General features: G+C 41.1%; 1 protein-coding gene across 5 annotated transcripts in view; it reads right to left on the bottom strand.

The window, feature by feature from the left end:
• Window positions 1-25,309, bottom strand: part of STK39 (serine/threonine kinase 39) — a 313,579-nt gene that overhangs the window by 126,007 nt on the left and 162,263 nt on the right. For all 5 annotated transcript variants that reach the window (XM_053215228.1, XM_053215229.1, XM_053215231.1 and 2 more), the window contains 4 exons: window positions 16,968-17,090; window positions 16,841-16,870; window positions 8,327-8,389; window positions 6,484-6,551 (listed from right to left, as the gene is read on the bottom strand). In XM_053215228.1, coding sequence (XP_053071203.1) covers window positions 6,484-6,551; window positions 8,327-8,389; window positions 16,841-16,870; window positions 16,968-17,090 — 284 coding nt within the window. The remainder of the gene's footprint in view (window positions 1-6,483; window positions 6,552-8,326; window positions 8,390-16,840; window positions 16,871-16,967; window positions 17,091-25,309) is intronic.

Consider the following 25,309-nt stretch of genomic DNA (forward strand, 5'->3'; position numbering starts at 1 on the left):
AAGGTACAGAAGAAGACATGGGTTTTCTAATCGAATAAACACTGGCCAGAACAATCTTTCCAGCTTCCTCTCACATGGGCTGGGTTAGGAGGTAGTTTATCTGGGCCCAGAGAGGGGACAAGTGATCTCGAGTAGATTTCAAATGGGGAACGGGGAATGAAGAAATTGTGCGGCAGGGACCAACGCTAGGTGGCAGGGCTTTGATTCTTGAGAAGCACGTAACTTTGAAGGTTTCTAAGAGGAGGCAGCTGGACCTACGAGGGAGTGGCTGGTGGCACTAGAGAGGGCAGGTGACTGCCTCCTTGTGTACAGGAGATCACTGAGGGTGACTCCATGACCCACATTTGTTTATGATTTAACAGTGAGTCTCGAACAGACTCCTCGACGAATGTTTTTATTTTATTTTTATTTTTTTATTTAAAAAAAAATTTTTTTTAACGTTTATTTATTTTTGAGACAGAGAGAGACAGAGCATGAATAGGGGAGGGGCAGAGAGAGAGGGAGACACAGAATCTGAAACAGGCTCCAGGCTCTGAGCTGTCAGCACAGAGCCCGACGTGGGGCTCTAACTCACGGACTGTGAGATCATGACCTGAGCCAAAGTGAGACGCTTAACCAACTGTGCCACCCAGGCGCCCCACGACGAATGTTTTTAAATGTTGTTGTTAAATGTCAATCATAACCACACACACATGCACACAGATTTATATTCTGGGACATCAAGATTAAGTTCACCTCAGGGATCAAGCTACCAGCTCCACTTGAAAGTCACAATCACTAACTTCAAGTGATTGCTGGTGCAGCCTGCTCATCTTACCACATTTCCCTGGTAAATTTACTCTCCAGCTCTCCTACATGATTTCCTTCATCTCTCAAACCCCAAATATTTTTTCCTTCCTCACTCTCAACTGATCACACTCATTTTAATGAGACAATATAAACAACAGAAGACTTCCACCTTCCTGTACCCAACCCCACCAAACTCCTTGCACGTTTGCTCACCCTTCTGCCGTGGTGGATGTGCTGTCCAACAAGTGACCTCTCCATACTTCTAACTAAGGCTGATGTCTATGTGGATGTTTAGGTATCATCCCTTCCCACCCATCTGAGGACACCAGTCTTACAATGTCCTCTATCTTATTTCATGTTTCCTTCTCAACTGGATCATTCCCATTAACTTATAAATAATGCTTTTTTAAAAACAACTCCCGGGGGAACCCAGGTGGCTCAGTCGGTTAAGCATCCAACTTTGGCTCAGGTCATGATCTCACAGCTTGTGGGTTTAAGTCCTGCGTCAGGCTCTGTGCTGACAGCTCAGACACTGGAGCCTGCTTCAGATTCTGTGTCTTCCTCTCTCTCTGTCCCTCCTCTGTTGTCATTCTGTCTCTGTCTGTCTCAAAAATAAATAAACGGTAAAAAAAAAAAATAAAGAAAAAAACTCTGTTCACTCCATATTTTCACTGGGATACCCCATTTCTCTGCTCCCCTGTATAGTAAGTTTCTGTTAAGAGCTGTCTGTATTAACATGGAACCTATTCTTGCTATCTGGTGTTCTCTCTTGGCACTCTGTCCCCAATCCAGTTAAGTCAGGCTTTAATCCCCAACATTCCACTGAAACAACACTTGCCAAGGTCAAGAATGTGCTCCATTTTGCCAGATATGCAAATTCTTAGTTCCCATTGTACTTGATCTAATAATAGCAACTGATGTAGTTTTTCACCCATTCTTTCCTGAGCCATTTCCTCTGTTTGGTTTACAGGACCACCATTCTCTCCTCCACTGCACCAGCTTGTCCTTACCAATCTGCTGACTGCTCCTTACCCAAGTACCACTTGAGGGCACGCCAGATGACTTCTCTATCTTTATCCACTCCCTAGGTGATCTCATCCAATTTCACAGCTTTAAATACTGTATGTGCCAATATTCTCAAATTAATTATTATCTCTAGCCCATTATCTTTATGTTGACATCACATAAAGATGTCCACTAGACAACTCAAACTCAGTACTTCTGGAACTGAATTCTTGATTCCACTCAAACCTGCAACTCCAACTCTCTTTCCCTCCATTTATCCATATTTTCATGCCCAAACTTCGAGTAATCTTTGCATTCTCTCCTCTCTCTCCAGAATTCAATAATTACTTGCCACCTCCATTACTCCTCACCCACATCACATCATCACTCGTTACATCGTTGACATGGCCTATCAATGGGCTCTCTACTTCCACCCTAAAAATAGTGTCTGTATGGTCTATTCTCCATAATTCAATCACAGTGCTTGCTTTAAAATGTAACTCAGGGGCACCTGCGTGGCTCTGTTGGTTAAGTGTCCAACTTCAGCTCAGATCATGATCTCACAGTTCATGAGTTTGAATCCCACATCGGGCTCTCCACTGACAGCAGAGCCTGCTTCAGATCCTCTATCTCCCTCTCTCTCTGCCCCTCCTCTACTCTCTCTCAAAAATAAACCAACATTAGAAACAAAATAAAAATAAAATAAAATATAACTCAGATATGCTCACAAATCTCCAATGATTTCCCACCCAATAACAGTAAAGTCCAAAGTCTTCACCACAGGCTACGTGGCCCTACATGATTCAGCCCCTGAATCATCATCTGGCCTGCTCCCCTACCCCTCTGGCCACACTGTTTCCCTGGCTGTTTTTATAATCGCTTATAACATGCTTCCTGCTCAGAATCTTAGCAATCACTGTTTGCTCTGCCTGGAACTCTCTTCCTGCAAACAATCTCATGGCTTGATTCTTTGCATCTGTCAGGTGTATCTTCAAACACTACTTTATTTAGAGAGCCCTTCTGTGGTAGGCAGAGTTCTATGACACTTTCCAATATCGCTGTCCCCTGGTATACATGCCCTACATAATCCTCTTCAATGGATATGACCAAGCCCTTTAAATATGATGGGCTGTCATTCCCATGATTAAGTTATGTGATAGAGCAAAGGTAAAGGGATTTGCAGATGTAGCTCCAAAGCAGTTGATTCTGACTTCATCTAAAGGGGCATTAACTTAGATGGGACGGGCTTAATCAGGTGAAAAACCTCTCACAAAGGGACTGAGCTCTTGAAGGGGAGGAGAGATGGTTTCCTTTTGCCTTTGAAAAAGGCAAAGTCGTACTGTAAACTGTGTGTGGAATGGGGAGCCTGTACAGAGGCCAAGGACCTCAGTCCATGACTGTCAGGAACTGAATTCTGCCAACACCCAAATTAGTTGGAAGACGACCTCGAGCTCCAGCTGAGAACAACTTAACTGCCGCCTTGTGAGACACACCAGAAAGTCCGTCTGAGCTGTGCCAGACTTCTGACCTACCAAAACTGAGATAACAAATGGGTGTTGTTTTAAGTCACTAAATTTGTGGTAACCTGCTACACAGTAGTAGAAAACTCGTATGCCTTCCTTACTATGGGACAGCACCCCCATACTTTCTATACTCCTGATGGAGATTACCCTTCAGAGAACTTGACATCGTGTAAGTAATATGAGTATTTGAACACTTCCTCCCTGCCTGTAGAATGTAAGTTCCTAGGGGGCAAGAAATTTGTCTTTTGTTTCATTCCCCCGTTGTATCACAGCAACTCAAACAGGGCCATGCGCAGAGCAGGTGCTCAAGAAATACTTACAGAATGAATGAATATATTCGCTGCTTACATTTATGGCAGCACAGTGTGACCACAGAAACTTAATAGTATTTAACTTTTAACTTTAAAAGGTTATTTCTCAAAGTACAGGGACTGCCCTGAGAGGAGACCAACTGTATATTTTGAGAGATTCATGAGTTCCCAAATATGAAAAAAACTGGTGTAAACAAATACTTTGAACACATTTAGAAAAATAATGTATACCACTAGGCATGAACATATATTCAACAAAAGTCATACTAAAATTCATTTCTAAAATAATAAAACACAATCCATTTCTATTTTTTGGAAGTATTTCTAGGTGATTAGATTCAGAAAAATATCATTGATAGGTCTTAATTTCAGTAACATTTTTAAACGAATCCTTTTATGATATCCCTCTGAGTAGACAGCTGAATGTCCACTAAAAAGCAGTAAAGTCAATACAATTTGTTTCTGGTTGAGCACCTATACCAAAAAATACTAGTCAATTATTGAAAGCCATGTAGAAAATGAGTGGTTTCTAACAGATGCCAGAAGACTGTTCTATTCGAACTGTTGAACATGTAAAATCAATGTCATGGATAAAGCTGTAAAAACAGGTTTATCCGATTGGCAAATGACATGTATCCAAACATTATAACTAATATGACACACTGACAATCATGAGTGAAATGTATGGCGGAGGGGAGGCAGGCAATGGGTCAAAGCCAACAGGTTCATGATTATAGTGACAAATGTTAAGACATACAAAATGAATTTGAAGACACAAGTTGCAGTTCCAATTAGGCTTGACAGCCTTCCAAGAGGGAAACACAAAATCAGAGCTTTTGTTTGGCTGTTAGGTCATGCTGTATCTGTCACCAAAGTGCACAGCTATTTCAAAAAGCAATGAAAATGTAGGCTGATTTAGGAGAAATACGTACATAGACAGATGGACACTAAGCATTGTTTCTCAGCTTATTTGAATGTAGCACCCTTTCTTCATTAAGATCATGAAGGATTGGGATCTAACCCACAAACTCAGGGAAAAAACCACCCAGAGCCATGAAGAAAAAGGTAACAAAAGCAGATACAGGCTAAATGTTAATAAAGGTGAACGGCCAGAATTGTAAGGAGGATATAAAACCATATTATGAGACGCAAGGTTACTTGGACTGTTTTGCCTAGGAAAAAGGAACAAGCCTTGTAAAAACACAAATGGCTCTCAAAAAAACAAGGGAATGCCCTTGTTCTATATCGTTCTAGTACCCAGAGCAAAACTGTATCTGGAGGTAAGGCTTAGGAATATGTATGCATTTTAAAACACTCTCCAGGAGACTTTCATCCAGAGAACCTGATATCTGCTCTAAGGGCCAGAATCTGAGCCCACGGGAGCCCAGAATAGGAAGATCGGCTGAATCTCAGGGAAGAAGATTGAACCATAACAAAGCATTTTAGTATCGTAGGAGTGGTCCATGGAAAAAGAGTCAAAGTATGCACAGAAGCTAACTAAATATCTAGTGCACCACTAAAGAGAACGTTCCTGCGTATGTAAAGTAGGAGACTGGACCACCGCACTCTGAAGGTCACCCCCAACACCGCACACTTAAGTGGGCTGGATGGTAACCTCCACAGTCTCACTCACGACCGTATCTCAGGAATCAACAAGGAGCCTGGCACAGTGGTTGTACCGGAAGTATCAGTGGAATGAATAAGAATAAACGAACAAGTGAAAAATAGATGAAAGCAGTACCTGGTTCCAAAGTCAAATAAAAAAGGAATGGGCTATTTCATTCTTTGGAGAGCAATAAATGTATTTTAATTGTGAACCATGATCAAGGACACTTTCAAATAGAAGGAAAATAGTCTTGTAATAGCTTCACTTCTTGACCAGAAATCATCTCTGAATTAAATCACACCAAGCCTTAGTGTGCAGTCCCCCTGGTTAAGTGTGTGAAAACACACCACAGATTGTAAATGACCAGCACAAGCACGGGGTGATTATGGTGATGATTATCTACCCTGACAGTCTAAGATAACTCAGAGGGCTGGAAACTAACCTTGAAAACAAATCGGCTTTTTATAGCCACAGCTCTGAAAATGGTCCATCAGCCATGTGCTTTATTTGTTTAATTGTCAAGGGAGAACCTATGTGTAACTTAGTTTAAAATACCTTCAAAAATGTGACCGTAATCTCACTGACTTGGTAAATTAAGCTGTTTATTATAATTAAGTGGAAGCAAATATGTTTTAAGACACATTCTTAACGAAGAATATACACCTTACGACGTACCTCAATATTTAAAAATCCATGACGCAGAAAGAACTTTTCATTCACTAGATACAAAGTCTACACTGTCAGGCACCATATTTGTATCCATTTCCTAGAAGACGGAGGGTTCTTTCAAAATACATCTGTCATTTCTCCACAGTAGCTGATCAAAACTGCCACTGAAAAATGTTCTGAACAGGCAACTTGTAGTACAAGCACGGTTTATTTCTGTCAGAGACTGACTGCTGAAGTGTGAAAGAAACTCATTAAAAATCTCTTACTGTGATCTTACATTGTAAAAAAAATTTTTAAAGGAAAAAAAGCCCAAGAAAGAAAAGGCAAGGGGGGAAAAAAAACCAACTTAATGAAGGGTACACTGAGCCTGCAGACACACTCATATGGTGCTTTCTTTCTCTTCTTTAGTAAGCAATTAGAAAAAGACCCATTAGTCCTGGGAATACAGCATACACTAGCTGTTTGCAGAAATCAAGTAAGTTAACAATTTTATTTTAGGTTAATATTATGAAAAGTTAATGAAGGAGATAAGAATATTATACTATAGGAAGAGCAATACAAAATAAACAATATTATTTACCTTAATCTTAAAACGAGGTTCACAGCACAAGAAGCTTCTCTATAGTCTTCGCTAGCATTGGGTAGCCCCTTTAAAGACAAAACCGCAAACACTGTTATCAACTTGGAAAAACAATCGTGATATCCCTTGATTCACATGACCCTTTCTGGAAATTTCGAAACTAGGTCTTTACAGAGGGCAGGTCCCATTTGACCACAATAATACCCCTATATGAAGGTTGGAATGATGCCTAATTCCCAACACAACTGGAGATCCAAACAGATCTGTTTTCAAACAGAAAACCTCAATGGTAGCATGGGTCCTATGAACAATTGGTATAAGCTGCAGCAAGTCCAAGGAAGAAGGGTCAGCCATCTTAAAGGAGCATCTTGCAACCTGAGCCACTGACTGACTACATCCATTGGGATTTAGTCCCAACACAAAGGTTGGGCACCTTAAACCTCAGGATGCAAAGGAAAGTGGAATCCAGTAGATTAGGTCACTGTTTATCTTCCCTGCGTTTCTCACCTAGAACTGATTTCCATAAATATAAATCATCAACCACAAATGCCTCTACTCCATAGCTCCTCCTGACTCCTACAAATCCTTAGAAATGAGCAGACCTTCTTGTTGGGAGTAGAAAAATAGAGATTTTGGATCAAGACTTGCCTCTGCCACTGACCAGACATGCAATCATGAGCAAGTCATTCCCTGAACCTATTTTCCCACTTACAAAACGGGGATAATACCGGTCTCAAAAGTTTGCTGGAAGAACAAATATATGAAAACAACTCATCAACTACGTGTTACATAATATCAGTTATCCTAATCCCCTTTCCTGTTTCCCTTATTCTATTCACTTCCTGACAAATTACTATTCCTCACTTGCCTTTTATCATTCAACCAGTCCCTGAAGTTTATCTCAAGGTGTTTTACTGAGTTGCCTGATATGGAGTAAAAAGACCTAAACTGAATCCTGTCTCTGCCTCTAACCAGTTATATGACCTCACGTGAGCCCAATTCTGCAAGCCTATGCTTCCTTGGCTATAAAATAAGGGCCAAGGACTAGCTGTCTGACTTCAAAACAGGCTTCCTGCAAACCATGAAATTCCATTATTCTCTCCTCAGTATACAGCTGTTTTCATAAAACACACATCAGGTAGGATAAAAATGAATTTATCAACGGATGTGCAGATTTGGGGGACAAAGTTGTGATCCTAAGGCTGATGATGCTTGATAGTATAATGACTTTGAAAGCAAAAGGGCTTGCTTACTAATTATACAGTGAAACCAGAATGGGGGTCTGCACTCTGCTTCTGTGTCCATGTTCCCACCCCTGCACTGCTCAGCACCCAACACGACTCACGGCGCATGTTTTCCGTCATGTAACTTTTAGTATAAATGCATTTCACAGTCAGTGGACTTCCATTTTTACAAGGCAAGTTGTAGAGATAAATTGGCCCATAAAATTCAATGATAAAAGAATTATGAAAACAGGTTATAAAAATCCAACCAGAAGCCAAAAAAAAAGTATCAATTAATTATACTATTTTATAGCTAGAGTCTAACCGAATGGGGAGTCATTTTCTTTCCTTATCTTATTTCACACAGTACCAACAATTTCAGAAGCAGTCTGGTAATCAATCCTTGCTCTTGAACCTATCATTTAAAGGTTGGGGGTCCTGAAAATCATGGTCAATAGTAACAGTACTCTCTTCTCCATACCTATTAAAAAAAGAGAGAGTTTACAAGCCTCCGGTTCTGATGGATTACCCCGAAACTGTCTATCTTCCTAAAATGTTGGTTTTTCTAAAAATAGGTCTACAAATCACCTCAAACATAAAGGACTGGTGGAGAAACATACCTGAGGATCCTGCACAGAAAGGGACCGTATTTGCTCGGGTATACTGCTGGCATTCACCGCCATCTGTTAAGAGAGCCACTGTTACAGCACTTAAGGAAACCAAAATGAGACATTAAGGTCAGTGTGGTTACATTAAGTCCCACTTATCAGAGACAATTTTACATAAGTAATTTTAAAGCAGTTTTTCCCCAAGTGTTGTCCTTTGATGATGTGTATTGGAATCACCTAGGACACGTGATTAAGATTCCTGGGTCCACCTAGCCTAGGATTCAGAATTTCAGGGAGACGGGAGAGAATGGGTATCTTTAACAAGTGCCCTGGGTGATCCTCCTGATGTTTTCAGAGAGCCACTGAGCTAAAGCAAAAAGGCATGGACTACTGGATATTTTAAATTTGATAAATTTGGTAACAGAAAGATGCTCTAGGATCATTTTTTTCTTGTCACACAATTTCTATAGGTCTTGTATCTATGTGACATAGTCCAACGTTAAAGTTCCCCAATGAAAGGATATTAGGATAGTAACCTTTAACCATCATTTAATCTTTAATCATTACTTTGACTAATGAATGATTTATTCACTGGATTAAGAAAAATACATAAGTAATTGGACTTTTAAAACACATTTCCCCAAAGGAAAAGTCAGAACGACAGGTTATGTTTTTTCCTCAAGGTTGGAAATCCAACCCTAATGTGATACCAAAAGTATTTCTGAGCCCTACTTTCTGTGAACTCTGCCCTTGAACAAAACTTGAAAGACCAGAAAATAAAACTAGAAGAGGAACAGCAATGAAAATGAAAAAAAAAAAAAAAAACCAAACCATATTATTTTCTAAGCTTACTATCAATTCTAAAACAATCAGAAGTCATCAGAAATTTTTTGCAGCAAGTTTTCTAAAGTTTAAGACATGAAATTGTTACTCTGTGCTTCCTCAAAATTGTTGTGCTTCATCACAATATTAGTGATGAAGTCATAGGCGGAAGTGTACTAATGTCTGCAGTTTACTTTGAGATGCATCAGAAAATGAAGACACACTGATGAATGAATAGATGTGCACATGATAAACCAAGTATAGTAATGGTAGGATCTAAATGTAGGTACATAGATGTTTGCTGTAAAATACTTCTAATGTTGCTGTATTTTTGAAAATTTTCATAAAATGTTGGGGGAATATGACAGTGTAAGAAGAACAACCAACCTGTATTCTTTAACCAGCCAGAGGACCTGGGCCTACACCAAATGATCTTTTGTGAAGAATCTTTCAGGCTGACTGATCCCATCATCTCACTTAAGGTTTGAGATACAACCAAAAGCCACATCACCACTTACAGAATATCCCACCTCTAGTCCAGGGACCACTGCAAACTGAAAAAACCTTAATGGCATTTACTAGAGATGAAAACTTGTCTTCCTCCGTGGGAGGTCCCATCTCCTGCCCTGCTCCCTTATTCCTGGGCCATCATCAGGAAGGAGAGCTAGTTACCTGCACTGGGGACTGGATCCCCAAGCACCCTGTGCAACCTCACTCTGTAGGTGTAATCCTGCATCTAATGAAGGGACCAGCCTCTGACTCTCACTGGTGCACAAGCAATCTGGGTGATTCCTCAGGAAAATATGAAGAGATGCACAAGAGGGATGGAGAGGGAAGTTCCCTGTACAAAACACCTTCTTTCACAACCAACTAGAATCCTCCAAATTTCACCATTATGGACCTAATTCTATCAGTTCAGCTTATTTATGCCCTCTGGGGCAAATTTTTTTCTTTTTCTTTTTTTTTTCTTTTTGAGAGAGTGTGCTGAGGAGAGGGAAAGAGGGAGAGAGAGACAGAGAATCTTTTTTTTTTTTATTAAGTTTTCACGTTTATTTACTTTTGAGACAGATAGAGAGACAGAGCATGAACGGGGGAGGGGCAGAGAGAGAGGGAGACACAGAATCTGAAACAGGCTCTAGGCTCTGAGCTGTCAGCACAGAGCCCGATGCGGGGCTCGAACTCACGGACCGCGAGATCATGACCTGAGCCAAAGTCGGCCGCTTAACCGACTGAGCCACCCAGGCGTCCCTTGAGAGACAGAGAATCTTAAGCAGACTCCCTGCTCAGAGCGGAGCCTGACATGGCACTCAATCCCACAACCTGGGATCCTGACCTGAGCTGAAATCAAGAGCTGGATGCTCAACCAACTGAGCCACCCAGGCGCCCCAATGGGCATACATTTTTAATTATAAAAGCTTACAAGAAAGCCAACATATTAAGCAGGTGTTTTTCATCACAGTATAATATAAATTTGCTTGCTGGAATTTTTTTTTTTTTTTTGGCTTTTTTTTGCTATAAGAAGTGCATTCAAGGGAAGCCTGGGTGGCTGGGTTGGTTAAGCATCTGACTTGATTTCGGCTCAGGTCATGATCTTGAGCCCCATGCCAGGCTCTGCACTGACAGCATGGAGCCTGCTTGGGATTCTCTCCCTCTCCCTCTCTTCCTCTGTCCCTCCCCTGCTCAAGCTCTCTCTCAAAATAAATAAATAAACATTAAAAATCAAAAGAACTGCATTTGAGAGAATGGGTGTTTTGATAGGAAGGGAAGAGGAAAAGAACAGATTAATGGTGGACACCACCCTGGAAACAGGCCTCTGAAACTGGGTAAAAGAGAGGCAAAGATCCCAGAATAGGGAAAAGAAAGGGACAATGTCTGCTAATTTTCCATAGAGCTCTGCTTAATCTTCTCATTTTCTATTTTTAAAAATACTGTGGCTAAATGCAGTGTGTTATCCTGGATTGGATCCTGAGACAAAAAAAGGATTTTAGTACACAAACTAGTGAAATATGAATACAGTCTGAGGTTAGTTGATAATAATGCAACACTTTTGCTTCTTAGTTGTGACAAAAGTACCAGGGTCACATAAGAATTTAACAGTGGGAGATCCTGGGTGAAGAGTGTATGGGAACATTGTATCATCTTTGCACTTTTTCTTGCAATCTAAAATTACTACAAAATAGAAAGTTATTTTCAGAAATACAGAAAGATTTCTGATCACAAATCTAGCTTTTATCACAAAAAAGTCAGAAAGCCAGTCATTTCAAATAAGAACATCTTTTGGAAAATGGTGGCATAAAGGTATCAAGTTAAAGCCATCTGTGATGACAAGGCTAAGTATAATAAATCTGGAGGGAGAAAGCAAATCTTTGCCTCCATCTACAAATGGATATAAAACAAACACGTATCAGAGCTGACAGGCATTTGGAAAACACAATGTCATCAGAAATACATTTAAAAAGCTAAAGGCAGTTTTAGCAATCAGGTAACAGCAATGAGTAAATACAAGCAATAAATTTAGCTTCCGCATTGTGACTAATCGCTATAAAATTAACTCAACCTAAACCCTCACCAAATTTCTTTTCTCCTCAGAACAAAATATCACAGGAAACAACATTTTCACAACTAACCTAGCCTCGATTCTGTAACAGAATTCTTCAATATGTCTCTTATGGGCTAGAGAGGGCCTGAGTCAACAAACCTTCCACCTGCCTTCATTACACCTGATTAAATAAGGACAACTTCTCCAAGGGGGCTCTGAATCATCTTTCATAGTTTTTTCTCTTCTCCCCCTCTCTCTTTTCTTCTTGACATTTCTGATAGACAGATATTTGAAGCAAATCTTCAGAAATTTTGAGCACACAATCTTCTCGGATTTCAGTGTGGACTTTGGGATTCAGAGCAGTTGGTGTGGTTTTCCTAGCCAGTGGTTTTTGATCCTAGCCATGTATCAATCACACAAGCACTTTCTGAAAACCAGACTTGCCTGGACCTCAGCCCCAACTACCAAATCATAATTTGAGGGCTAGTTCTGGGCATCTGCATTTTTAAAGCTTTCAGCTTTTCTGATGTGAATCTAGGGTTACAAACCATATGTTTTCATGCCACCTAACAGAGGGGCTGTGCTAAAAAAGAATGCTTCTTTAGTAGAAGGCTTAGCAAATGTCTCCCTTGGTTAAAGGAAACCTAAATGAAGTGTGAATGTAAAGATAAAGGCATTTTTACTTTTATGTAGAAAATGAGGATATAAGGCAAAATTGATTTTAAAAGATTATAAAACATGTATCGATTATTTTCAGAATCTGACAAAAACAGATTCCCAAATCACTGGTCAAAAAAGATCAATAATGAGATAATAAATGAAAGGTTTTACAAAAGCTAGGATGGCAAATAGGAAACCCCCACATGAGGAAGCCAGTCTTGCAAATACTACTCCCGACCCCTACCTCCAAAGCGATGAGAAGTTTCTAGAGAGCAGGGCTCTCTGCCTTGTTTTTGTGTAATTCCCACAATGGTACAGTACTTAGCACTGCTTCATGTAAAAAATCAGGCACAGATTAAGTATTTGCTCCATTAACTTCATTATTAATATTACTGTTGCATTATTAACATGAAGTTCTACCACTGGCTTCCACATCCAAGTGGAATACAATAATAAATAAATGAAATGAGCATGAATTACCTACTTATAAAAAACTATGAGTTACTGGCAGGTCATAACTAATACCTTGCAAGGCTACTTCTAAAATGTCCAGTTAGGAACACAGGAGGACCAGCTTTTAAATGGGTTGGGCTATGAACCTCAAGATGAGCGGTAAAACTCTAGAACTTTACAGGTTACACTGGAAATTTTCTTTCGGATTTAGGAGGATCTCCTGGTACAGCCCAATACCAAGCACATCTTCCCAAGGCCCCCCTGACAAACACCCCACCCTCGCCTTCTTAATCTTCTCCAACAAACCCTGTAATACCTGGATATTCTGCCTTATACCTTCCTAGGGAAGCCAAACAGCCCTTTACAAATTAAGCATTTCTACAGCACCCCCTCTTTTATTGGACTATCTTCCTCTGTCTGAATGTAACTACTAAGTAAGGCTACCTTCTCTGAACTTCAGCTCAATGAAATGGCATCTTTGGATTTTTCTGCTCACTTCTGACCTACTCATAAATACGATATGCTTCTTCAGGCACCTGTTTAATGTTTACTTCAGTGTGTGGGTATTCATGTCACCAACGAACAGGGAGAGAGCGTCTACTAGATGCAAAGGGAACATAAATATGAATAAAATACTAGCCCAGTCTTCCAGTAGCTTCCAGTCAGCCAAGGAAATAAACTGTGATTTAAATGATGAGCATTCTCGAAAAGCTTATCAAATTGTAAACACTGGCATTTAAACGTGCCACTTGGCACAGATAAGCATTTTCACCCTCAAAGATGTTTAAAGGTATAAGGTACACTGTCAGAGGCTATATAAATTGGTGCTGCTTTTTTTTAGTCTCAGCTTTACGGAGATATAATTGACAAATAAAAATGTAAGACATTTAAAGTGGTTTAGCTTTTGATAGCAGCTATTGAAAAATCCAAAACCAGATTTTGTCAAACGAAAACCCACAGTTCTTTAAATTCTTTAAAATGCTTAACCTGCACATGTGCTCCTTAAAATGCGTACACAAAATGTTAATGGAATGCAGTTTATAATAGTCACCTAAATGTTCACAAAGTTAGTGGTTAAATAAACCACTTCAATCCATCCAAGGTAATACTATTCGGCAGTTAAAATAGAGGCAGATCTACAACAACTAACGTGGAAAGATTTTCCAAGATTTAAGGCAAGTTGCAAAAACCAGAAAGACATTTTTGTGGAATCACCGTGTTGCACACCTGAAATGAACAGAACGCTGCATCAACTATACTTCAATAAAAAAATAAATTTATGGTTTTTATAATCCCATTCACACTTTTAATATGATATAGGTTTCTTTATTTACATATTTATATGTAAATGAGAAGAAAAAAGTCTGGAAGAAAATACTGTAAACTGAAAACCTCTATGGAAAGAAGGAACAGTCACAGGGGCAGGAGAGGTAGCAAAATAAAAGTGGCTCTTCGGGATTTTGTGTTTAGTTCTTCCACACATTTTACAAGTCTTTGTGTCCCTTTCAATAAAGCCTACCCTGACCAACCCATTTAAAAATCACAGTCCCTTAACACACTCCCTGTACTTTCCACACCTTTCTATTTTTTCCCCATTGCCCCTACTCCACTGTAACAAACCACATAATGTACTAATTTATAAAGTCTGTCGCTTGTTTTTTACTTGCTCCTATCAAAATGTAAGTGTCACAATGGGGTACCTGGGTGGCTCAGTCCAGTAAGCATCTGACTCCTGATTTCAGCTCAGGTCATGATCACACGGTTTGTGAGCTCAAGCCCTGCATCAGGCTCTGTGCTGACAGCGCGGAGCCTGCTTGGGATTCTCTCTCTCTCCCTCTCTCTCTGCCCCTCCCCTGCTCACCCTCGCTCTCTGTCTCAAAATAAATAAATAAAATAAAATTTAAAAAATGTAAGTGCCACAAAGACAGGGATTTCATGGTTTTTTTTTTTTTTTACTGTTGTATCCCCAACACCTCCTAAAACAGTGTGCACAGTAGGTATATATATGTGCATGTGTGCACACATTTGTCGCCCATTTACATATTCAACAGTTCTAATTCCCTTTGTAATAGATAAATACGTTTTGCTTCACTTACACAAAAAGTGAATTTGGGTGGTTGGCAAGACGGGGCTACTTTAATTAAAAAGCTGAAAGGACAGAGCAACCATCACTGTATCTGCCCTTAACACAGTTCAGAATACTGAAATGCCAGCTACTGAAATGTGAAAAACAAAAAAGATAACAAAACAAAACAAATGGCCTGAGAAGCCGTGCAACAGCAGGTAGGGCTGATTATTCCTAAAATTTGGTGAAAGTGTTCACATTCAAAGACATGAACCTTCACAAAAGTAAGGTTTCATGTTTCCTCAATTATAAACTCATACGGGAACAGACGTATATCACTGGGAAATCAAATTAGTCTAGACACGGCGAAGTGTCTAACACTTTTAAATCCCACCCAAGAAGGTCAACAGTGATGACTGACAGCATGCTATACATTACTCTCTTTCCTGTCTATGCAGAAAACATTCCTGCCAAAAAGATACTGCTAGTATCCACATAACAGATCAGTTATCAAAGCAACTTCAACAAGCACATAGGAGCATACTGTCACAATAAACTTCACAAATCCTCAAGAGGAAGGACCCACAACCCTCAGTCTATACCAGGTTAAGGCAGGACTCAGTGAAAACATGCCAATAAAGACGTCCTGTAGTGAACCAAAATGAATGCTTTCTGAATCACGATGCTACCCGAAATCACGTTATTTTGTTCTATTTCTAAGCAGGACTGACACTTTTAGTTAGAGACACTCCAGGAAAGAGATGAAAAACCTTGACTCTGCACTTCACTGTAGGTAAAACAGCAAAGTGGGCAGAAGAGGGCAGAGTGCGCGATACCTGGTTAAGATGGTTCTAGAAACCAGCACATGTGTGCGGCCAATGGGTCCTATTGTGGAAGTCCTCACCATCATTTGTAACAGAGGGAGATAACTTCCTTGACAAACCTTATCTTTTATATACAAAATGACAAGATGAATTCCTATGATCAACACAGGAAGAAACAGGAACTGAAGGACAGTTAACAGTGGGAGGTAGGCAGACTGAGAAATCCCTAGGCAAGGCCTATCGGTGTGGCATGAAGAATGGAGAGACCAGAGGGAAGGGAGAATGACAGGGAAACAATAGATTGTAGCTCGGATGTACTCTTCTCAGAAAGTCCAGCTGGCCCCTTGTAGTGGAATCTAAGATTTACTTCACTTCATCAAAAGGAAGCGTCTGCTAATTAAAACAAAAGAAAAAGTTGGGATGGATATCATCTGTATCCCGAAGTCTTCGATTTCCTTAATGAGAATTTATCAAGGCACACATTAATTACTAGGTCTGTAAAATATTTGGAGCTATTTAAATATGCTCGAATTTTCTCTAGGAGAATTAGCAAGTCTTCTGAACATCATTAGACATTAGCATTAGGATAATTAACCAGATGGAAGAAGTAAAGTTAATCAAAAGGTGACCAGTTCTCAAAGGGAAGCTGATCAGAGTGTTTCCTGCCTACTAAGTTACCCACTAGATTGTAAAGCACACTCAACCTAGAGCCTCCCACCATTTTAATTATCTGCTTTACTATAAACCAAAAATCTAGAAGAGACTTTGCCTGAATGCCTATTATGTTTTCTACATGACAGTAATATCAAGAGTTGAGATCAACTAAGCTGAGCACTCAGTGGGTGCTTCGTGTGCATGATTTTATCAAATGCTCACAGCAACTTAAAAGTAGTGTGATTGGTCATTACCATCTAACAGAGGAGGAAACAGGCTCAGAGAGTAAAACAATCGGCCCCAAGTTACAAAGACCAAAAGTAACTCAGACAGTATCAGGACCTGCAAAGTCTACATGCCTTTTCTTTTCTGCTACTCCGTGAGGACGAAATTTTGATGTCTCCTCCCCAAATGGATCATACTCTGATACTGCAAGGGGGAGGGGGGCTCGTGGGAGGGGGGGATGGTGAGGTGGCAAAAAAATGTTAAAATAAATCACCACCACTCACCTCTGGATTTTCTTCTTTTACTCTTCGGGACTGTAAAACAATTGCATATCCATTAATACGTGCACACACAAAATGCCACAAACATAAATTGTGCACAGGCTAGCTCACCATCGTCAACATGACTTACCTTTTCTTGAGAAAAAGCGGCCTTCCCTTCTTCACTTTTCTCGTCCATCTCATCGTCACTCCACTCCCAGTCACCGTCCTCGGTTTTATGAAGGTGACCGCTTGACCCAGGAACTCTTCTCACCTGAATCAAAACACACCCGCCCAGATTTTTCACTAGCAGAACGTGAACAGTGCTCGCTGGGGCTGCTAGTTGGGTCGCAGAGCACACACCTACGCTGGAAATACCTTGAGTGGTTACGAATTCAGGCAGAGCAGTTAATACCCCAAAAAGACTACATAGCCTGCAGACTCCCACACTCATCCTCTTTCCAAAGATACTGTGTTCTCGAAACGCATTACTATACACTAAGAGCAAAATATTTTGGAAGAATACCACGTGCGTCAGCCACAGGGATCAAATCCATCTTTCCCTTTTGCTTCATTTAATACTTCATTAATTACTACACACTAAAGGCCATGTGATCAGCTTCAAGACTGCCTAAGGAAACGCAAGCAAGCAACAGACTGCTGACAGAGGGAAGGCGAGGGAGTCAGGCAGCCTAATGAAACACCTCAGTCTAGGACTGATCAGCAATCTAAAGCCTCCATCAAAAAAGCAAATACCCTTTTGTTGCCACCTTGCTCTTTGTCAGAACCTGACATCACACTTGTTTTCCCAAGATTCTGCTCAACCTACCTAAGCAAAACGAAACAGCATCAGACTATTCTTAACACACCTTGTAACACTTTTGAGACTTGGGGGATTGCTAGAAACATGGCAAGATAATCAGCAGCCATGCCGGATCATCCAAACAGGTTATAACAGTCTTCTGCAAGGATTTCAAGTTTATTTGAACTTGTGATTAGAGATGTAGATGTGATTCAGGGGTATTTTCTTCAAATGCCTGTGTGGTTGAAAAAGCAAAACTTTTAAAAGGACAGGATGACTGAGAATGATGAGCCTCTGACCAAAGTAATTTGCGCTAAAAAAACAGATTCAGATGTAACTGAACAAAGCAATGTAGCAGCGAACATGTGAACGTAACAGCCAGTGAGTGATCCACTGATTCAGAGGAACTTCAAGGGGAGAGGGACCCTGGATAGGGTCTAGTCCAACCCCCTCAATTTACAGATGAGGAAATGAAGGCCCAGGCCCGGAAAGTGATGGAAGATTGAAGAAGATCACAAGGCTAGAGGGACAAAATTAAGGCAAGAATAAAAGCCCTCAGATTCCCATTCAAATGCAAATCTTATGCCACTGAATGGTAACCGTGAAACCGAAGTTGTCTAAAAACATCCTGCGAAGACTTTGAAAGACTTATGATGTGAAGAAAGACTAATTTCCGTAATACAAACTAGTTGGTTATATCATGGGAGCCTCATTAATCCTGAGGGAAATGCCACAGACCTTAAATGTAAGGTTAAGTATTTACACACGTTTGATCAATGTCAATTCATAATCAAAACAGGCTCGGGGGTGGGTCTGACTTAAAGGAATTATCCTGTGGAATCTGTAAAAGCAAGCCTGACCACTTGGTCTAGAAGATCTGAACTCCAGGATGGAAAGTTCAAAAGTAAAAAGTTCTTATTCATAAGTAAAACAGTTATGCTTAATTGGGGGGGGGGGGGGGAAGCTTCTCTCCACTCCAAAAAAACGAATTCGAATTTGAAACAACCCCTTCTGTGTTTGACATAAGATATTTTTTCCATTTGCATATTCTGAGTCATTGGAAATGACCTATTCTAATGATAATGCTTTATAGATGCTGGCAAAGTACCGTATGGAGAAAATGCTGAAACTCACTTCAACACTTTCAGAACAGACTGCTCTTTAAAACTACAAAGAAATGGGTAGGGGAAGAGAAAATGATTTTCTATTGACATATACTGTAAAGTTATTTTCTTAGCAATACTAATCATGATGATAGTACAGGAAAATCTGTTAATGGCTACATTAAAAGAATGTAAAGCCACATCTATCACAAAACATACTATTAACTAAGAAGTGAGAAAACAAGGAAAACTGTTATCAGAAATAGAACAAAACTCTACCTTTACTGAAACTGCAATAATGAAGCACAGTTCACAAATTGGTATTCTTCAAGTACCTAAAACTTAAGAGGTTATGCTAAGGAAATCCCTCCAACAGCAGAGAGAGTACAGCTTTACATCTTAAAACTTCGTTTATGCCCCTTTTTCCTCTCTGTTTACAAGATGTGTCAACAGTTTTGTTTCCACAGGCAGGATCCAACCACAGACAATAAAATGGGCATCTTCTATTTTATTTTAGAACCCAGGCTGTCTCCCTCCTAGTTTTATTTGCCGGAAGAGAGACAAAGAAAATGTCTAAGATGATGACCTCAGACATTGAGGGAAATGGCGGCATTGGCCTTTAAGTCATAAATATTGAACAAATGTAGAAATTAAGACTAAAACATTATAAAATCTATGTAGCATAAAATACTGGTACAGGAGTAGGAAGAATAAGAATACAGATTTGTAATGAGCCTTTCCTGGTTTCCTGAAAGGAAAAGAACTTGCAACATCATTTCAAACCCAGGTTTCATGGTATCTTTATGGGACATTGATCTACACTGAAGAGACCAGGAAGCAATTCGAGGAAGCTACATCCTTGCAGGGAGTTTGCCGGGACTACAACCAACAACTTCTACCTTCCAAAGTCAAGGCAACTAAGTTTCACATAGTTTAACAAATGGGGTTCTTATTTAGGAACTGAGGAATACTCTACCAACTAAAAATTTCAAAACAAAACAAAACAAAAAGATGTGTAAAGGCTTCTGTCCTTCCCCATCGTCCACAATGACAAGGATGGGAGTTATTCACCCTCAGAATCTGGATTGCATAACTGCTGCATTGTTCTCGTTCTGTTACATAATTTGATCATCTAATAAAGCCAAGAGGTGGTAGCTGAGGCTTAAACAAAAGAATCCGATACTTCTCAGAGAAATGGGCTCAGTCATAAGCTCACAAATTCCTCAGGCCCAGCAATAAGTTAGAGAAAGTTTTACAGGCAGCGACATTCAGTCCCAAGACTGGGAATAAAATACAATTGAGCAGTTCCACCCGCACGTCATACCTCCGAAGAGGAGAGTAGTATTTTCTTCCCTTTCTCGAAACTGCGTCTTTATGAAAATCCATTTTTACAAAATGAACTGAAGTTCTGATTCCCACCAGAAAAGAAGTCAGGTTCAGACGCGCAGAGGAACAGTGTGGTCTTGGGCTATGTCTGGTGGCCACAGGGTCATGTGTCCAAAGCAGAGCAGGGATGAAGCAGCCACGAGTAGGGAAAGGCGGCAACAAGGGGGAAGTCACTGGAGGGGTCTCTCTGGTCTTCCCAGGGGTGCCCCTCTGAACAGGAGCTTTCTATACATATCAGGACCCAGGATCTCTGTACAACATCCCAGGTGGCCAGCTGGCCCCTGACACCAGAACAGGAAGCAAGGTATGAAAGACAGTAGAAGACAGCCAGCAGGTAAGCTCTCCATACAGGGTGTTAAAACATGTTAGAAATTAAAGTGTGTTTCTCTAACAAAGGATGAATGTGACCCAAAGAGAAAGTGACCAAAATTTAGCAGAATTTGTCCAATCCTGCCTGGCGCCTCTTTCTGAGGCACTTGCCAGCTGCTTCCACAGCTACATTAACTTCTCCCTGGAGGCAGGATTTCAGCGTCTCCTCGGAATGATTTCCCCATCAACAGGAATCCTGTGCTCCACTTCTCCTCCACCTGTCGAACGTGTAATCTGACCACAGCCTGAACCAAGTGATCCAGACATGGTAGAAAGCAATACACAGTAACTTTTCCTTTATCAGGCATTGTACTGACCAGAGTGTAAAAAAAAAATGTTTCTAATTAATTGCTGTTTACAATGTCCTTGAGACACTGCCAAGCAAACAAAAAGCCTTCTAAATCATCAAAAATAATGAGTAAGAGTAGACTCAGGTTTCAGCAGTGAATATTTTACTGTTCCCCTACTTCATACTCTGACATCGCCTCCTGTGACCTCTCTGACACTTCCGTCCCCCACCTACCGCCTGGCCTCACTGTGTTCTCCAGCCCTCAGCCTTCCCCTGCCTCTTCCATCAGGCCCTCCTGGCTTCACCCCCACCTTATAAGATCTGGAGCCCACGGTGGACTCGGCTGACGCTGCACTTAGCACACCCCACCCTACACCCCCTCTGCCTCCTGTACAAATCACACCTGGGAGGAACGCGGGGTGGGGGGCTCACCAAACATCCTTCATCCCTGAGCGAATGGAGAATAGCCATGCTGCCTGGTGCCATTAGAGAGACTCTCTGGCCATGCCTAGGGGCATCAGTGCTGCCACAACCCAGCCACTCAAGGGCGGGGGCGGGGGAGTTCCTGGCCAAGCAGCAACAGCATCACTGGAGAGCTTATTAGAAATGCTGCATGTTGGGCCCCACCCCAAACCCACTAAATCAGAACATTCCTTTTAGCAAGAGCTTCAGGTGATTCCTATTCTCACTCAGGTTGGAGAAGCACTGTCCTCATCACTGGTTGTTAGCCTACTCCCTCTCCCCAGCCCATACCAGCTGTTATTTATAGATGAGAGTTACTACTATGCGCTGACAACTTGAAAGATATTAACTAACTTAATCTTCACAGTAGCCTTGAGAGTTGAGAATCATTTTACTCCCCCATTTTTCTGAGGGAAAACCGAGGTGCAGGGAAGTGAAACACCTGGCTCAAGCCCATACAGCTGGAAGAGATGGTGCCAGGCTGGGGGACCAGGATCCTGACCCCAACTTTCCAGGGCCAGGCTCTGCTACTGTGGCTCACAGGGGAACCCCATCCTACCCAGCTCCGGTCATTTCAAACAGCTCCACCTGTCACCCTGGGTGCACCAAGTCCTTCCAGCCCATACCCAACACTTCTACATGTTTCTGATCAGCTCCTTCACACTCTTCCTCCCTCTTTGCCTCTTTCCCTCCTGTGTGTAGGAAAATGGATCCCCTTTCCTTTAAAAGCCAATGCCTCCTGTGTGCTCATTTATCCATACACACATTCATTCCTTCAAAACACTTACATCCAGGCCCTGCTTCTCCACATCCACCATGAACATGTTCAATTCTCTCCTAAACTGCCCCAAGGGGGGATGGGCTCAGATTTCGCTTCTTCGAGCAGTCACTCGGTCCCTCTCCCCTCTCACTGTCAACATTTTTCTGAAGACGGTCTCTAATTGCAGCCTTCGCTTGCTCAGCCCATCCTCACTCTTTAATCTCATACAAAATACTATCTGTCCCCAGCAGGCCACTCAAGCTGCCTCTCCCCTACAAGATTTAATGACTTCACACTTGTGTAATGTAACGCTCCTCCCTGTTGCCCTAATGTTATCTTGTAGACACAGCTGAATCCCATTCTTTTACTTCGTGCCCTCTCCAAATCTGTACAGCTTCTCCTTCTACTTTTCTCTGTCCTCCCGTCTCCTACTGTTCTTTGTTCCGTCTTTACCGCACACACGGCCTCCAGACACGGTCTCCTCCAGAGAGCACATGGTCCCCAGCGGCCAGACACGGTCTCCTCCAGAGAGCACATGGTCCCCAGCGGCCTCCCCTCCAAGCTGATGACCTCAGAAACTTCGTCTCTCAGTCTTGTTTTTCGAATGCTTTGTGGGTTATGAATGTCCGATCAATTTCTAGTGAGCCATCTCCAACCCACTCACTAAGGCTCAACCCCCCAGCCTCATTTTGACACCTTTCCAGCATTACCTCCCTTAGTTCCTCCCTCTGTGCTGGAGCTGGCTCATGCTGACTCAGGAGAGCCCACTGTTAAAAATTTCTGGAAGTCTGCAAGATAGTTGACTTCACACTGGCTGTGTAAAGTTGGCCCCAGTAGAAGCACTCACTGACACAACAGAAACTGGAAAATAGTACAAATTAGGATTTGCATGCCCCCCTCTCTGCCAGAATGCCAGTTTTCAATGTTTACCAGCACACCGCTGGTGCAAAGACTCACCTTATGGGAACGTTATAAAATTGGACCAAGATGTTTGACAAGAGCTTAGTAGTTACTTCTGGGAATAAATATTTTACAATGGCAAATGTCTCAATTCTATTGCACAAGTCTCTCAAATTTGACCTTTGGAAACAACACACACAAATGGACTTTTACGTACCAAACCTGTAACAATCGAGGTACAGTTGAGGGGGGCAACTATCTTCATATTACTCAAACTGATACGTATGGCCTGGGCTAACATTTCTTATGAAAGCATCATGAGGAAACACAGTGTGCTCCTCCACTTTTTAAAATGCAAAGTGACAACAGCAGACTCTGAAAAATTGTTTTAGATGATGCAACATTGGATCTGTGATGACTGATGCCAACACTACAAGTCGAGAGCCTAACTAAGATTAAGACAAAGAAAGGAAAACAAATGATGTATTTTCCAAATAAAAATGTTTGGTATAATGTGTATTAACACAGTTACATAGAATTGTTAAGTTTCATTGGTAAGTATTTTGTTATTTCATCTATGTCCCTAAGTGTTCCTATATTCAAACTCATCAGAAAACTTGTTTGTTCTAATGTTTAGATTTGGAAACTAAAGTATCCCATTGTTTTCAAGTTACCTTTATTATTAGGAATTTCTGATAAATTCTGCAGACAGGATCTAGAATTTTGCACCTGATGGTTTTTCTATAAAAGGGGAAATACATATCCTTGCCGGTCAAAGCAGAGAATTAAGTTCTCAAACTTCCTGTAAATATTAATGTGACATAAATAAACATAAACATAAATGTCACTGGAAAATTATGTATTTTGTTCATAACAATTTGGAACCTTGATTATTTGGTAGAATAAGAGGGAAATAAAATGTGAAAGATAGAAAAATACTAGTCTAACTTTACATTTCTGTTGGTACATTCCAACCCCAGAAGAATAAAAATACATAAATGTATTATTTCTAGTAAGCATCTCTCTATAGAAGTTGTCTATAGAAACTGTCTGCATTTGGCATTCACTGGATATTGGCCTAATACGGCACCTATTTCCTATAAATTGTCTCAAACACAAAATATTTAAAATAAATTTCCATTTGGGTTACAATAAAACACTTCTGAAATTCTTTCCCCCTCCCCTGTCCCCCATCATCTGGGCCAAGGGGCACAGTCGTATAGAGTTCCTAACATGATGTCTTGCACATAATACTTAAGACATGATAGGTGCTGTTGGCATTGTTACATTTCATCTTCCTCACAACCCAAATCTATCAAATGTTACACTCCAAATTTCACTTCCTCCACTGCCACTGTGCTAGATCAGGTCCCCCCACCCCCACCCCGCATTCAACATTGGTTTTTTTTGTCTCTCTTATTAAAACAAACTGCTTATCAATCTCCTGGCCACTAACCTCCTGCCTATTTACCCTTCATATTTCCACTAGTCACACTAGCACTTTCTCAAAAAAACCGACAAGAATTCACTATTGCCTATGAGTCCAAATTCCTTAACATTCAAGTCTCTCCACACCCTAGCCCCAAAGTACCCGTCCAAGACTTCTTTCCCACTGTATCCCTTTAGACACCCCACAGTCCAGTTATATACAAATTACGTATTTTCACGAGTCCACCCTCTCATATGTATATTACACACATGCCTTGGCCTGTATACATGATCTGCCCTTCTACACTCTTATCTCTTTTCTTCTAAGGCAAGAAGCTTTTGCCAATTCTCCCAAGGGGTATCTCTGCCTGCAACTGTATACTGTTCTATCCCGTACTACACTTAATTGTCCACTCCCTCAGGGCAGAGAGCTCGGCTCAGCCTTTTTAAAACACCACTTATTTATTCATTCAGTCAACAAAGTTTTATTAAATACCTATTCTGGTGGCAAGTTCTAGACAAAAGATAAATTCAATGTAAATCCACACCATGGAGTAGTTCACAATCCAGAGAGGTGACAGATATTTAAACTAATCACATCAATAAAATGTGAGTACTACAAGGCTGACACCAGCGCTGTGGGACTGCAAAAGAGAGGACAGCATCCGCTGCGGGACCACGAGGAAGGCTGCTGGTGAAGGACGGTAAGAGCTCACTGGGCAGGGAAAGCGGAGACATCATTCCAGCAGGAGAGAAGGTAAGAACTTACCGAGTTCTGCTGACTCAGGTAACGTGGCTGGCTCACGAGGTCCTGGGGTCTAGGGACTTGACTTTAAGGAAATGGCTAAGAATAAACCTGGAAAAGCTGTGTGAAGAGCCTGTACAGTAAGAAGGGCAAATTCAGAGGCCTACAGAAGCCAGGCAGGAAATGGAAAGCAGACCCTGTGAGGACTGGGTGGTCTGGAGAGGACCTCTCCCACCTACAGGGAGGGCC

The sequence above is a fragment of the Acinonyx jubatus genome, chromosome C1, assembly GCF_027475565.1.
Source record: "Acinonyx jubatus isolate Ajub_Pintada_27869175 chromosome C1, VMU_Ajub_asm_v1.0, whole genome shotgun sequence".
Taxonomy (NCBI): domain Eukaryota; kingdom Metazoa; phylum Chordata; class Mammalia; order Carnivora; family Felidae; genus Acinonyx; species Acinonyx jubatus.